This window comes from Cervus canadensis, chromosome 20 (assembly GCF_019320065.1).
Source record: "Cervus canadensis isolate Bull #8, Minnesota chromosome 20, ASM1932006v1, whole genome shotgun sequence".
Taxonomy (NCBI): Eukaryota; Metazoa; Chordata; class Mammalia; order Artiodactyla; family Cervidae; genus Cervus; species Cervus canadensis.
In genome coordinates, this window is record NC_057405.1 from 53676706 (window position 1) to 53691189 (window position 14484).

Below are 14484 nucleotides of genomic sequence, written 5' to 3' on the forward strand. Positions count from 1 at the left end.
TATTAACTACACTCAATATTGATAGCAAATAACCTGTATCTGCAATATTTAAATAAATATTTCAATAAATAAATGTAGCACAGGAAACAATATTGTTTCTATGATTCAAAGATAATAGGATTTAAAAAAGGCACAATGAGGTTTTAATGCCATTGGGACAAATTCATCATTCAAAATGCTATGAAATTTCTAGTGTTGACAGAATACTTGAAATAGTAATCTTCATTAAAAATCTAAGACATTCATAAGTCTAATGGAAGTGGAATGGACAGAGTAAAATGATGTCTCAATGAATGCTGTATCCTATATTCTTGATTGTATAATATTTAAAATGAGTTGTAAAAATAACAAATTAATAAAATGGCTATCTATTCATCCCCTTACCCACTTAATTTTTTTTCAGCTTTTTTACTGTAGTAAAATACACATAACGTAAATTTATCATCTTAGCCATTTTTAAGAGTACAGTTCAGTGATGTTAGGGTTCCCTGCTGCCTCAGACAGTAAAGAATCTGCCTGCAATGCAGGAGACCTGGGTTCAATCCCTGGGTCAGGAAGATCCCCTGGAGAAAGGAATGACTACCTAACTCCAGTATTCTTGCCTGGAGAATTCCATGGACAGAGAAGCTTGGCAGGCTACAGTCCATGGGGTCACAAAGAGTCAGATACGACTGAGCAACTAACATCTGATCACTTGATCAGCAATATTAAGTATATTCATATTGTTGTGCAACCACCATCACCATCCATCTCAAGAACACTTATCAGCTTTCTGAAACTCTGTATCCATTAAACAGTTAACTCTCCATTCCCTCTCCTGCTAGTTCCTGGCATCCACTATTCTACACTTTATCTCTACGATTTGCCCTTATCTAAATGTCTCACAGAAGTGGAATCATACAGTTTGTCTTTTGTTGACTGGCTTATTTCACTTAGTATAATCTCCTCAAGGCTCATCCATGTTGCAGCATACAACATGGATACAGAATTTCCTACCTTTTAAGGGGCTCCCCAGGTGGTGCTAGTAGTAAAGAACCTGCCTGCCAATGCAGGAGACATAAGAAACATGGGTTCAATTCTTGGGTTGGGAAGATCCCCTGGAGAAGGGCATGGCAACCCACTCTAGTATTCTTGCCTGGAGAATCCGATGGATAGAGGAGCCTGGCAGGCCACAATCCACAGGGTCGCTCAGAGTCGAACTCAGCTGAAGCGACTTAGCACTTAGGTAAGGCTGAATAATATTCCACTGTATGTATATGCCACATTTAGTTTATCCATTCATGTGCAAATGGATGCTTAGGTTCCTTTATTTTAGCTATTATGAATAATACTGCTATGAATTCAAGTATACAAATATTTCTGCAAGACTCTGCATGAAATTTTGGAGGGTATATACCCAGAAGTGGAATTGCTGGATCATAGTATAATTCTATTTTTATTTTTGAGGAAGCAATGAACTAGTTTCCAGAGCATCTGTACCATTTCCCTTTCCCACCAACAGAGCACAAGGGGTCCAATTTCTCCACACCCTCATCAACACTTGTCATGTTTTTTTTTTGACAGCCATACTAATGAATCTGAGTTGGTGTCTCATGGTAGTTTTAACTGGCATTTCCCTGATTAGGGATATTAAGCATCTTTTCTTGTTCTGGACACCTGTATATCTTACTTGGAGACATACCTACAAAAGTATGTTGCCGCCTTTTGAACTGCCTATCATTTTGCTCATAATGTTTTCTCCTAGCCTGTTCCATTCTTCCTCACTCTTCAGTGTTTATCTCAATTTCTGCTTCATTAATAATTAAATGAAAACTCATGCTTTGGAAACAAAGTGATATACACACACACTATATATAGTACATGTAGTATTAATGTGAATACTGAGATACTGTGATTTATAGTAAGAATATATGTTTATATATATTTGTATATTTACTTGGTCTTAATCCACACTTCTTGGCTTACAGTTCTAAACCCTAAACAATTCAAAGCAATGGGCCTCTTTTCCTGAAAACCTTTCAGGGAAGGTGACTTTTGAATCCCACCCAAAGGTGGGGGCTGGTTGCCAGGAGAATCAACCACATATTAGAGGGCACTTTCAGTCCCACTCCTATTTCCAGGGAGGGGATAGCAACCAGAGGTTGAATCAGCTGCTAACAGCCAATGATTTAAATCAATAATGACTATGTAATGATGTCTACAAAGACCCAAAAGGACAATTTTTTGTCCCTTTCAGGAAGAGCTTTCATGGAGGGGAACCAAAATGCTTCTACCTGCGACCATGCCCAAATCTCTTTGTTCAAGACCTCACCCAGTGTGTCTATCTCTTCATATGGTTATTGACTCATATCCTTTAATACTCTCAATTTAAAAAAAAAAAATCGGTACTCTAGTAAGTAAACAAATTTTCCTGAGTTCATGAGCCCTTCTAGCAAATTAATCAAGCCCAAGAAAGGGATCACGGGAAACTGATTTCTAGCCAGTTGGTCAAAAGTACTAGTTACAACCTGCCCTCTCAACAGGAATCCTGAGTTGGAAGGGGATGGCAGAACCTCCAATCTGTAGCCAATCAGTCAGAGAACTACTTGAAACTGACCTGGCAACTGGCGTCTGAAGTGGAGAGTGGTCTATAGGACTGAGCCCTTGACCAACAGAATCTGCTTCTACCTGAAGGTACATCACAGTGTTAGATATGATCTGACTTTTAGGAAACTGCTGTCATTTGAGACTTGCCTGTTGGTTTGATGAAGCCTACAACTGCCCCCCTCCACATATACACACTAGAATTGGGTCCAGGAACCCTTTGCAAATATGCTATACATATATAATAATATATAGTATATACAGAATATACATGATACATGTAATATAATAACTATTTATTCTGATAATAAATTTCTTCATACCCTATCACATTTCTTTAATCAACTCAATACTAAGCATAGCTAACTAATTACTAATTATTCAATCTTATAATAAGCTATCAGTTCAGTCACTCAGTCATGTCCAACCTGTGACCCCATGGACTACAGCATACCAGGATTCCCTGTCCATCACCAACTACTGGAGCTTGATCAAACTCATGTCCATCAAGCCGGCAATGCCATTCAACCGTCTCATCCTCTGTATATATAATAGTTATAATTGCTATTAACTGAATAAACCTTTTAAAAGAAAACAAATTACTTTTCCTGTTATGACTATTTCTAAAATGAAGTTAAATTCAACTAAAATCAGCACTTTAATCAAAGAAAGTAAAGCTCTCAGTAAACTTAAAAGTTTAAACGTTTACAAATTTTTTTCATCAAATACAGTTATGAAAATCTTAGGAAATAAATCTTCATAACTGTGAGGCAACAGACCACAAAATCCTATTAAAATTAATTTTACATTGTTTAAATTATGCCTGTGTGTGTGTGTGATGGCATCCATAATGTGGGACTTCTAAAATCTATTCAGAAGCCTGATGTGGACCACTGGCCTATTGTCAGAATAAACACTTAGGTAGGACTGTGCCAGAGAAAGGGTTCCAAAGAAGTGTTTAGGGCAGAGGTTTGTTGAAGAGAAGCAGCAAAACATAATGCTCCCCCTCCCAAAATGAACTGCAAAAGGTACAGGGCACTACGAGAGAAATACATCCTTTCTGGTACTTAACAATCATCACTACTGTTTTCCATAACCTTGAGTAAATCAGAAAGACCCATTAAGTGCTCACCTCTTTTGCTTAGGTTGGAGCTAAAATATTAACTAATACATGAGCTCTACCCTTTATGAGCTCACAATCTAGCTCAAGAAAAATAGTGAAAAAATGTTTCAAAACTGACCAATACGCAACCTAAAGATACACAATAATTTTTAAGTCTTCTCTTTTAAAATTCTCATACAATCATGAGCAATGCTGGATCCTATTGTACAGGAAGCAACAACTTTCCTGCCTGGATACTGCAACAATTATAAGTTTATGGTAACCCGAAGGACAGAGGGACCAGTCATCCAAGTGCTCTGAGGCAACTTAAGGGGTCTTCCACTAGAAAGGAAGGCAATCTAGCACTAACATACCCAGCACTGATGACTGAAGATAGAAACTCTAAAGCTGGCCAAGAGAAATACTCTACCTTTCTGACAATGACAGATGAGGGAACAAAACAAAAAATCCCACAAATCAGATGGGCCAGCCAGAGGTGCAGAATTCACCTATGACTTCTGCTTCAGTCTAAACAAACTTGAACTTGTAGAGAAATCACACCAAAAAACGTTTTCTGAAACCATCAAAAGCTACAGGAACAAGTAGCTTTTAAGTTGAACAAGGTGCCCCTAAGCTGTACAAGGCACCCATTTAGTAAATAAAAAACAAAATAGTTATGTACTGAATATCAAAAGTAATCTTTATAGGAACGAAATGCATCCAAGTTAGATGCTATGTAAGGGTTATGGACTCTTATTCCTTTTCTCTTGACTGATTTGCCATATGAATTATGAAATAATATGTCATATGTTTTCATCTTTAAAATGTAATGGTCTCCAAATTCAATGTCTCACCAAAAAAAGAAAGATAAATATTTGAGGTGATGGATGGGAGAAATCCCTTCACAATGTATAGATAAAATCATGATGTACACTATATTTATAATTTTATTTGCCAATTATACTTCAACAAAGGGGGGAGGGGGGCGGGAAGCAACGGTCTCCTAAATGACAAAGTCCCCTACTACAGCAGGAGCAGGCGTTTTGTCCCTGCTGTGCACCAACCTGTCCTTCCATTTACAGTTGTTGAGACAATTTTTTATACGCAACTTCTAAAAAGAGCTTTGTCACTAACCTACCAACACATAGGATAATGGATCTAGACCTGAGATCAGTGCAGCAAAAGAACCAGTGATTTACTCTTGCTGTCGTTCACTCAGTCGTGTCCGATTCTTTCCAAGTCCAATGCTCTATATTTACTGTTTACTCTAACCTTGGCTCTGACACCCCACAACATACCTAATGTGGCCAATTATGATAAAAACCAATTGCTTAACCAGCATGTTGTCTTTCACAACATGGACAACTAAACTGGTTCATATGCTAAATCAGGAAATGGAACAGACCAGACTGGGTCAAAGACTACACCTCTCCCATGTTCAACCTAGATATCACTATCATTCTTATTTTACTGGTTTCACTTTAATCCTTGTCTGAAAAAATTTGGTTTCACATTGATAAAGTGGACAATTTTAGCCCCATATCTATCTCACTTAGGCAGCCACCTTAACTACCCAGAATTTCAGTTCAAAACAGGCAACAAAAATACTTTCCAGAGTAATCAAAAGAATAAACACATAGAAATATTTTTCAAAGAGAAGTTTTCTGAAAGTTCCTTAAACTCTGAATCAAAAACTACTTATTTTCATTGTAAACATAATTCCAACCATTTTGGTCCAGTTTCTCAGTCCAAGAGAATTTTAAGAAGTGAAAAATATTGTAGAGGCAGAAACAGATGTGACTGTGAAATTCTCAACAAAAAAGGAGAAATCCATAAAAAAGTACAGTAGGGTTTAAAACAGCATACAATGAGTTAGTACGCTCATTCACAAATAATTATAAACTAGGTAAAATATATTTATTCTGTCCTTAATTGCATTAATGAAATTAACTAAACAATTTGGAAAATAAGTTATGGAGTCAGACGTGGCAAAAGACTAGCAGGAAAAAGGACACTGAAACAAAGAGGTGAAAATTATGCTTTTCAAAAAATGTCATTATAAGTAAAACTAAAACTCTGATAAACACATATTTAAGAAGAAAAATATTAGTGAACAACTTAATAAATTATTGATATTATTATAGTTATTTAAAAGGATAACATAATAATCCAAGACCCTCTTCCCAAGGCAAATATTGGGGGAAAAAAATTACCAAATGAAGGCAGAGTGCTTTCCTATGTCATAACTGATAATCCAACTTAAGCTACTCAAGAAAAAATATTTACCCATTTCTAGCTGCCAAATGAAGAGGTGTACAGCCCGAAATATCTTGATAGTTAGGATTTGCTCCTTTCTTTAAAAGCAGAACCAAGCATTCCACTGATCCACAACTAAAACAATATTAAGAACAATTCAGATGCATTTAACCTACAGCCATAGTTGACAAAGCTTAATTAAAAAACAAAAAGCTCTATTAAACACATTATTTTGGGGGTCCATATTGACCTACAATTTAACTCCTGTCACAAGGAGTAAATAACCTCTACTTTCAAGATGGCACATTCTACTACGAAATCTATGAAGTATTTGAGAAGTTCATATGAAACAAAATAAAGTAGCATTAGCATATAAAAGAAATCATATAATACTCTCAACTTTTGGCCTTCCAGAAGCCAAATTTATATTGAAAAATCAATTTTATTTAGGGAGAGTTAGCACCACCTAAAATCTTAAAAGGTGATATCAACAAACTGATTAATTACACACTGGAACATTATGAATAAAAATCATTCTCACACCTAAGAAAAAAGTATAAAGCCAACAACTTCACATGCAATTAGCATATAAAATCTTACATTGGTGGAATAAAAGTAAAATTTTGATGAATGTACCCTCTTAAGTATATCCAGGAAAGATAATCGCCATGCCCAACCTCCTCTAATCTGATCTAGGACAAGCGAAAACATCAGACATGACTTGAGTCCAATCCCAAAATTAAAAAACTATCTAGAGAAAGGATGCAAGCATGGCACACTGTGGCCTCAATAAGACAAAGAACCCCTGAGCTATCTGTTCTCATCTCTCCATAACTACTATGGAATCACATTGCTTCAAAGCTTGCTGACCATTACTTTAGACCATAGCTTAATCCAAAATATTTAGTCTTACTTTGCTGCAATGTGAAGCAAGCTTCTTTTCACACGTCCAAATGCATAATTGACATCAAACTTTGAATTTGATAGTAGTTCAGAAACAGACCTATGCAAAAAGAAAAATCAATGTTTAAAAAAAAGTTTTTAAAAACATAATAACTCAAATTAATAGCTCTTTAGTGTTACCCTTACCAACTATTCAAAAGGTTTTGTCTCACATCAGCCAAAAAACAAGGCACTACTCTCTAAGCAGAGCACGGCAGCCAGTGCAGCATCATCCAAAATCCAACTGCCCTCACCTATAAACTGGCGCTGAAGGCTCCTCATCTGCCACTCTGACTATGTCACCTGCTCTGAGGACACCTAAGTTGGCTTCAGCTCCCACTAGATTCTTGAGAAACAAAGACACTTGGGCTGGCTGCTCCCTTTGCAGAAAGTTGAGCCTATCTATATTAATTTTGGCCAAATAAGAAAAATCAGACAAACATTTTAATTATATCAGACAGGAATTTCAAAGCAAAAAAAAAAAAAAAGAATCATTTATATTTTAAACTTGTTTCAAAATACAGTGTCTCTTTCTCCTCATAATACCAAACTACCCAATGGCTAACCACAGCAGAGTTGTCTGTTACAAGTCACACCTCATCACACAGCCAGACAACTGTATCTCACACAAGCCCTTTAAAAAAAAACTGTCAATGCTACATTAATAAAAAGAATATTTAAAGAAAAGAACTTCAAAATAGTAAAATATTAAGGAATAAGTTGTCCATCAGGCCTAACTTTCTGCTACAAAGGTCAGTAGTAAAGTAACCTCTAACAGAAACCAATTTTTTCCACTGTCAGTAACCAAGCAAATAGTTATTTTAATTTCTGACTATTCATTTAGAAAATCTCTTCACAACACTGTAAACCAACTATACTTCAATAAAATATGTAAATTTTTTAAAAGTTAAAGAAAATCTCTAACCATAGATTATTATAGTTGATAAAGAACTTGGAAAATCTTGTTTCTTATTTCACAGACAGCAAATTATAACAGAGTTAAATAAGTTGCCCCAGGTCAAAATGTCCAAACTCTGTGTCCATGTTTATACAGGCAACATTTAGGTAAATTCATATTCTTAAAAAATATAAATTTCTGAAATAGGCACTCACCTGTGTTGATCAGCCATTACCATTGGCATTAATGTATAAACAGCAGTTTCATTATCTAAGTATTAAAAAAAAAAAAAAACAGAAAAAAGAATTAATTTATCTCCTGTTTCTTCCAAAGGGTGATACTTACGACTATTTTAAAGTTTTCTTAACTCTAAATAAAACACTAAGAGAAGAAGTGGAAGTTAATTATGAACAGTGCAAAACACCAGAAGTATTACACATACTATTTGCAAAAATGTAGAATGTTTCACCATACCTACTAGGATTTTGGAGGAATTTTAAGTATATATGAATATCAAAGATATACATGCTAAAATAAATTTAAAACTTAAATATATGAACATAATAGTTCATAATAGTTGCCTCGTGTCAATACTGTAACATAAGAAATTTTTAGAAGTTTTTATAAAACAGCATTAAAGTCTTACTTTTACTTATCACTTAATTTATGTTTTCATTTTTTATAGAATTCACAGAAATGATTCAAAAGAAGTTAAAAGTCAGTAACACCTATGATCTCATGCAACACTTATGTAAATTTCAGCCAGTGTTTGCATTTATTTTTATATATTACTAGTAGGCTGCAGTCCATGAGGTCACTAAGAGTTGGACACGACTGAGCGACTTCACTTTCACTTTTCACTTTCATGTAATGGAGAAGGAAATGGCAACCCACTCCCGTGTTCTTGCCTGGAGAATCCCAGGGACAGGGGAGCCTGGTGGGCTGCCGTTTATGGGGTCGCACAGAGTCGGACACGACTGAAGTGACTTAGCAGCAGCAGCAGTGGTCATTCCTCAATTCAATGCATTTTAGAGCTTCACATTTTTTAATAAGCTATTTACAATGAATAACCCTGATACATCCCATTTAGTCCTTAAAAAGTTAACAGCGGTGCTAAAATGAATGAGTTAAAGTTTGAGAAAAAGAGTATTTGCATATCAAAGCACCTCCCCCAAATACTAATTACAAAGGAAAAATAGTGAATTTACAGTGGAGAACCCAGCAGATATCACCTTAATCAACTCAAAAAGGGTAACATCACCAGAAATAATACATATCAATATTTCACAGTGCTTGAGTTTCCACTAAGAGCATATCACTTTCACAATATTCTTGCCAAAAATCTTTAACATTAATCTACTCATGGGAAAACATTAGACAAATCCAAATTAGGGGGAATTCCACAAAATATCTGATCAGTCCTCTTAAAAAAGTCTCAAGACCATGAAAGACAAGGAAAAATTAGAATTATCACAGTTCAAGGGAGGCTAAGGAAACATGACAACTAAATGCAATGTGGTATCCTGGATTGGATCCTAAAATAGAAAAAAAGGCATTAGTAGGAAAACTCCTGACATTCTAATAAACGTCTGTAATGTCTCTAATAAATATCTCTAATAAACATCTTAAATGCTAATAGCAATACACCAATATTAACTCCTTAGTTTTAATCATTGTACTTTAGTTGTATAAGATGTGAACATGAGGGGAAGCTGGTTGAAGGGTATACAAGAACTGAGCAGCATTTATGCAACTTTTCTGTAAGCCTAAATTAATTAAAATGGAAAGTTTAAAAAAAAAAAAAAGGAAAAGGAAGAGTTACTAAAATCCCTAAGAGATGAGTCAACCAAATGTAATTAAGGTGTGAACTATGACCGGATACTGATTCAAACAAACCAACTGTTTATTTTTGAGAGGAGAAAACTGAATATGATGAACTGGGTATTTGATGAGAATTAAAAATTACTGTTGTGTTGGCTCTAATAATGGTATTGTGATTATGCTTGAAAAAACATTTAGAAATATATCTTGAAGTATTTATAGAACAGAAGTTACCATTTCTGCACATTTTTGTTCATTATTTTAACTATTTTTGAGTATGAACATGAAGAACAATTTAGTCCCAGTAAATTTCACAAGTCCAGTGTGCAAATGCAACAGTTCTTTCACTATAAAAATAAAGTTAATAACCAAGGAATCCTATTAATAACTAACAGCCAACATGTTTTAAACCATTATCTTCAAGGCACTGTTCTAAACACTTCACATACAAATGCATCATCTCTTTTATCCTCACAGGCATATTATGAAGTAGGTACTAGTATTATCCCCATTTTGCAAATTAGAAAATTGAAGCACTAGTTAAGCAATAAGTATGTGATGGTGGCGTTAAGTGCCTAAACTGGAATTCAAAGCTGGCTGATTCCAAAGCCCCCATTGTAAAAATTTTACAGTGCACACAGTATACACTACATATAAATAACCAAAAGGTCTACAATACAGTACTTATTCTTGACATGTACAATACAGTCTGTTTTATTCTCTTCTATTTCGATTTTTTCAAAATACTAACTGCAATCACTAAATCATTCTCATTCCCTATCACCAAGAGGAGTTGAAAAAACACTGGACTAAGCCTCCCTCAGCATGACAACACTCTTTCTCTCTTATAAAACACTTGCCCCCCAAAATCAAGACAATTTCAATTAAGTCACTCCATAATAAAGTCATAAACAGGAAATACCCTTATTTGTGAATTTAAACTTACATAACAAGATAGTTCACAATTTTAAGTGAACATCATAAATTCACATGGGTTTATTTACAGTGTTTATTTAGATAAATTTATATATAGACCTTATTTTTAAGTCACACCTAACCTTATTTTAAAAATATAGCTTACATACACTAAAAGGTATGAAGACACAAATAGAACCACAACTGTGATGCTAGGAGACTCTCCAGCAAATACTAAGAAAATACTGAATAAAATTTGCTGCCAGGTGCTTCCTTCTCCAGACTCATAAAGAAATCCTGAGAATTAGGTATATAATGAAAGTTCAGAGTGATAAGATTAAACTTTCTCTCATTTAAGAGTGGTAAGACTAAACTTTCTCTCACTTTATTAGATACATTGGCTGGCCATTTTTATTAATAGTTTCAGAAAACTATTTAAAGGAAAACCTCAAAGAACAGAAAGCTCAAATTCACTATGCTATATTCAATTTTCTCCTCAAACCATAAAATGGAAGAGAATTTTTTTTAATTGGTAATTATCCTAATCATCATTCAAGCATATACTTCAATGGGCTCAGGTTCTATTATTAAACAAATTACATTCACTGTAAATGCAGTAGTTTAAGATTTTTTTTCCCACATAAATGAACAATATAAGCCAACTTTTTAAAGTGCACTGAGAATCTATATCCCTAAAATCATCGTTTCCCCTTACTTCCTATCTCACGAGATTCCTGTTAGCCCTGCCTAATACCTGCACTCCATTATTTAGTGGGAATACTCAGGTTTTCATCATCTCAAGGGAACATAAATATGTCCTCCCAGTATCCAATTCAGTAAATATCTGCAGTTTAATCCTATGCAACAAAGTTAACTTTAGAGTGAAGTCTGATTAAAAATGCCAACCTTAATAATTTATTCCAATTAAATGATTAATAACTGAATTCTAACAAGGCAAGATAAATATTTGATTATTTCCTAAATTTAGATAGATCTCAGAAATTCTGTTCAGCCCTTAAAATGTAAGCACAACAATCTGGATGTAACACATCCACACACATGCACACATGCCTGCCCGAGCGCACTTGAAAGAGCCAATCTCAAAGAATTCAAAAAGATTCATCAGAATTTGGGGATAAAATTGATGAACAATTTTAAAACAAGATGAGCAAATTCATTATAATCTACGAAAAACAAATGTAAGCAACATGCAGAAAAGTTTTATTTTTCATTACTCTAGTGTCCAGGGACTCTCAGACTGTCAGTGGAACTTTCTGTTCCAGAGTAACTTGAGAGGTTGATGCTTAGTCTTTAAAATGTTGATATAATTAGATCTATATTCTTCTATGTAATAATCCTAAGGAAATAATTATAAAGGCAGACTAAGATTTAAAAATCAAAGCTGTTCCTCATAAAATCTATTATAAAAAATTAGATTCAATGTTTGTTACATATTATCATATGAAAGCCTAAAAAATCATTAAGCATGTTTAAAGATATAAAAAGCGTTATGCTTTCTAAAAGCACAACGAAAGACTATATGCAGTATGATCTTAATTTGGTATAGAAAGAAATAATAATAGAAAGAACTCAAGAAAATACTAGGCATTGTTTATTACTGGGTGAGAAATAATAGATTATTTTTCTTGCTTTCGAGATTTTCTACAATGAAAACATACTACCTTTAAAACAAGGAAATATTATCCAAGTATTCTAGGTCACATTTATGTTAAAAAAAAAAATGGAGACTTAAGCTGAGCAATACAAATTGCTGTCAATGAAACTAGACACGCAGCAGCAGACACCAAAAAACCTGTGAGAAATGAGTAAGCACTTAAAAAATGGACTCAAAGTGGAAACAAAACAGAGAAAGAGTAAGCTGAAGGCAAAAGTCTTGTTCCTAACATCGGGATTATTTTCAGTCTCTTACTTTATACTAGCAAAGTACCAAGTACAAACTTACTTTTCAGAAACAGTCGACTCAAATTTTGCTGTTCTGAATCTTACGTAGAAACAAGGGAAAATCTTTTCAGGGAAATCATCCCTAGGGCCCCAGTCTACATTTCTCTGATGACTCTGTGCCAAGGTCTCCTTCCCTAACTTAAAAATCACTGCTCCAGCAGCAATTCAAAGAAAGTTTCCGGGCGGGGGCGGGGGCGGGGGCGGATATAAACTAATACAATGCACTAAAAAGAAAAACAAATCACCAGCCATAATTGCCACCCTTTCTCTCAGTTGCGAGTACACAATCAAAAGCCTCTTAGAGGCAGCACGGCTCTCACACACTACCACTGAACCGTTCATGAGGCTGCAAACAAAACGGCTTTCTCACCTTTTATTACGTGTGTGCTACCTATCCTGAAGGAACTCTTACACACTTAACTAAAAATTACTGAACTACAAGGATCATGCCTACTCCTTTGTAGAAGCACCGTAGCCCCAACCTGTCTTATGAATAAATGAAGAAGTGGATATGCATATTAAAGTGTACACATGCAAACAAACAAGCACTTCAAGTACACGTTTGATATTTGACATCCTTTTATTTATCTGCTTATTGTAAAAATAAAATGGTGCTCTACACGTTGAAAAAGAAAAGACCGCTTAACTACCCTCAGCAGCTTAAAGTAAACGACACTACGCGGGTTGAGGGGTGGGATCTCTCTACCCCACCTCTCCAGCATTTCCAGGCAGCGAATGGAAAAAGGCCAACAACTATGCTGTCTTCTGAATCCGGGTCTCCGCCATCCGGGTGATATTTCTGCTCCTTCTCCGAAACCCCTAACCGATAGTCTGGAGAGACTTCCTTCAAGTCCTGCTTCTTCCAGCGGCAGGACACGCACGGCCCGGGCCCCTCCCACAAACTCCACCTGCCCGGGGCGGGAGGGGCGGCCGAGAGGTGGCCAGGGGTCCCGGACCGGCCCCTCCCTGCCAAGGAAAGTGAACGTGGGCGTTTGTTCAGCTTTCGGTTAGTTGCCCCCACACCCCGCAGCTCCCCGATCCCCGCCGCCGGCGGCCCCAGGCCGGCGGCCCCAGCCCCGCGGCCCGCTCACCATCGGGCAGCTCCACGGTGCGCGCGCGGCGCAGCGAGCGCGTCAGGCGATTGAGCTGCTCCATCGCTCTCTCCATCCTCGGCGCGCCCTCCGCGCTCCCCCAGCCCGCCCGCGGCCTCCGCGCTCGGAGCCCTACATCCCGGCCCGCGCCCGTCCCGCGGGCGGTGGTGCCGGCTCGCCCGGGGGGAAAGCTCGGGGCGCGTCCTCCGTCCGGGGCTGTCGGTCCGACGACTGAGGAGACACCCGCCGACGAAGACGGCGCTCTCGCCCTTCCTGCGGCCGCCGCCGCCGCTTCCCTCTCGGCTCGCACAGCCTTCTGGGAGCAGTAGTTTGGGGCCGCGCGCCCGGGGCGGAGCCACGCTCGCTGCGCCCGTGGCTCCACGCCTCCACCACGCTCGCTGCGCCCGTGGAGCCACGCTCGCTGCGCCCGTGGCTCCACGCCTCCACCACGCTCGCTGCGCCCGTGGCTCCACGCCTCCACCACGCTCGCTGCGCCCGTGGCTCCACGCCTCCACCACGCTCGCTGCGCCCGTGGCTCCACGCCTCCACCACGCAGACGCCGGGGCAGAGCGGTGTGTGCGGGAACCCGTGCGCAACCTGGGCGTACCCGCAAGCTTCTGGGGAAAATACCAGCGTGTTCTCACGCCCTCTTTTCCTGCTCCACAAAGTTTTACGCGAGCAGCTCCCTTCAACTCCATTATATAGCCGATTGGCGATTTGCACAATTGTTCTTAAAAAAAATAAAAATTCATCCTCAATCATGCAAGTATTGGTAGGTTTTTCAGATACAGGAACTTTTGAAATGGTACATTTTCATATGTCAGATTGAAACAATCATAAAGTCAAAGAAATGCAAACGCAGAATATACTTTTTCCTTCATTCAGTTCAGTTCAGTCGCTCAGTCGTGTCTGAC

The 14484-nt window shown here is 37.5% G+C and overlaps 1 protein-coding gene across 3 annotated transcripts in view; it reads right to left on the reverse strand.

Moving 5' to 3' along the window:
• HACE1 (HECT domain and ankyrin repeat containing E3 ubiquitin protein ligase 1) overlaps positions 1-13876 on the reverse strand; it is a 117510-nt gene extending 103634 nt beyond the window's left edge. For 2 of the 3 annotated variants that reach the window (XM_043439088.1, XM_043439087.1), the window contains exons 1-4: positions 13571-13876; positions 7997-8051; positions 6855-6944; positions 5972-6076 (exon numbers count right to left, since the gene is read on the reverse strand). In XM_043439088.1, coding sequence (XP_043295023.1) covers positions 5972-6076; positions 6855-6944; positions 7997-8051; positions 13571-13646 — 326 coding nt within the window. In that variant the 5' untranslated portion in view covers positions 13647-13876. Of the gene's footprint in view, positions 1-5971; positions 6077-6854; positions 6945-7996; positions 8052-13570 lie in introns of those variants that run through there. The other variant, XM_043439090.1, reaches the window with a different exon arrangement.
• Positions 13877-14484: the final 608 nt, after the last annotated feature.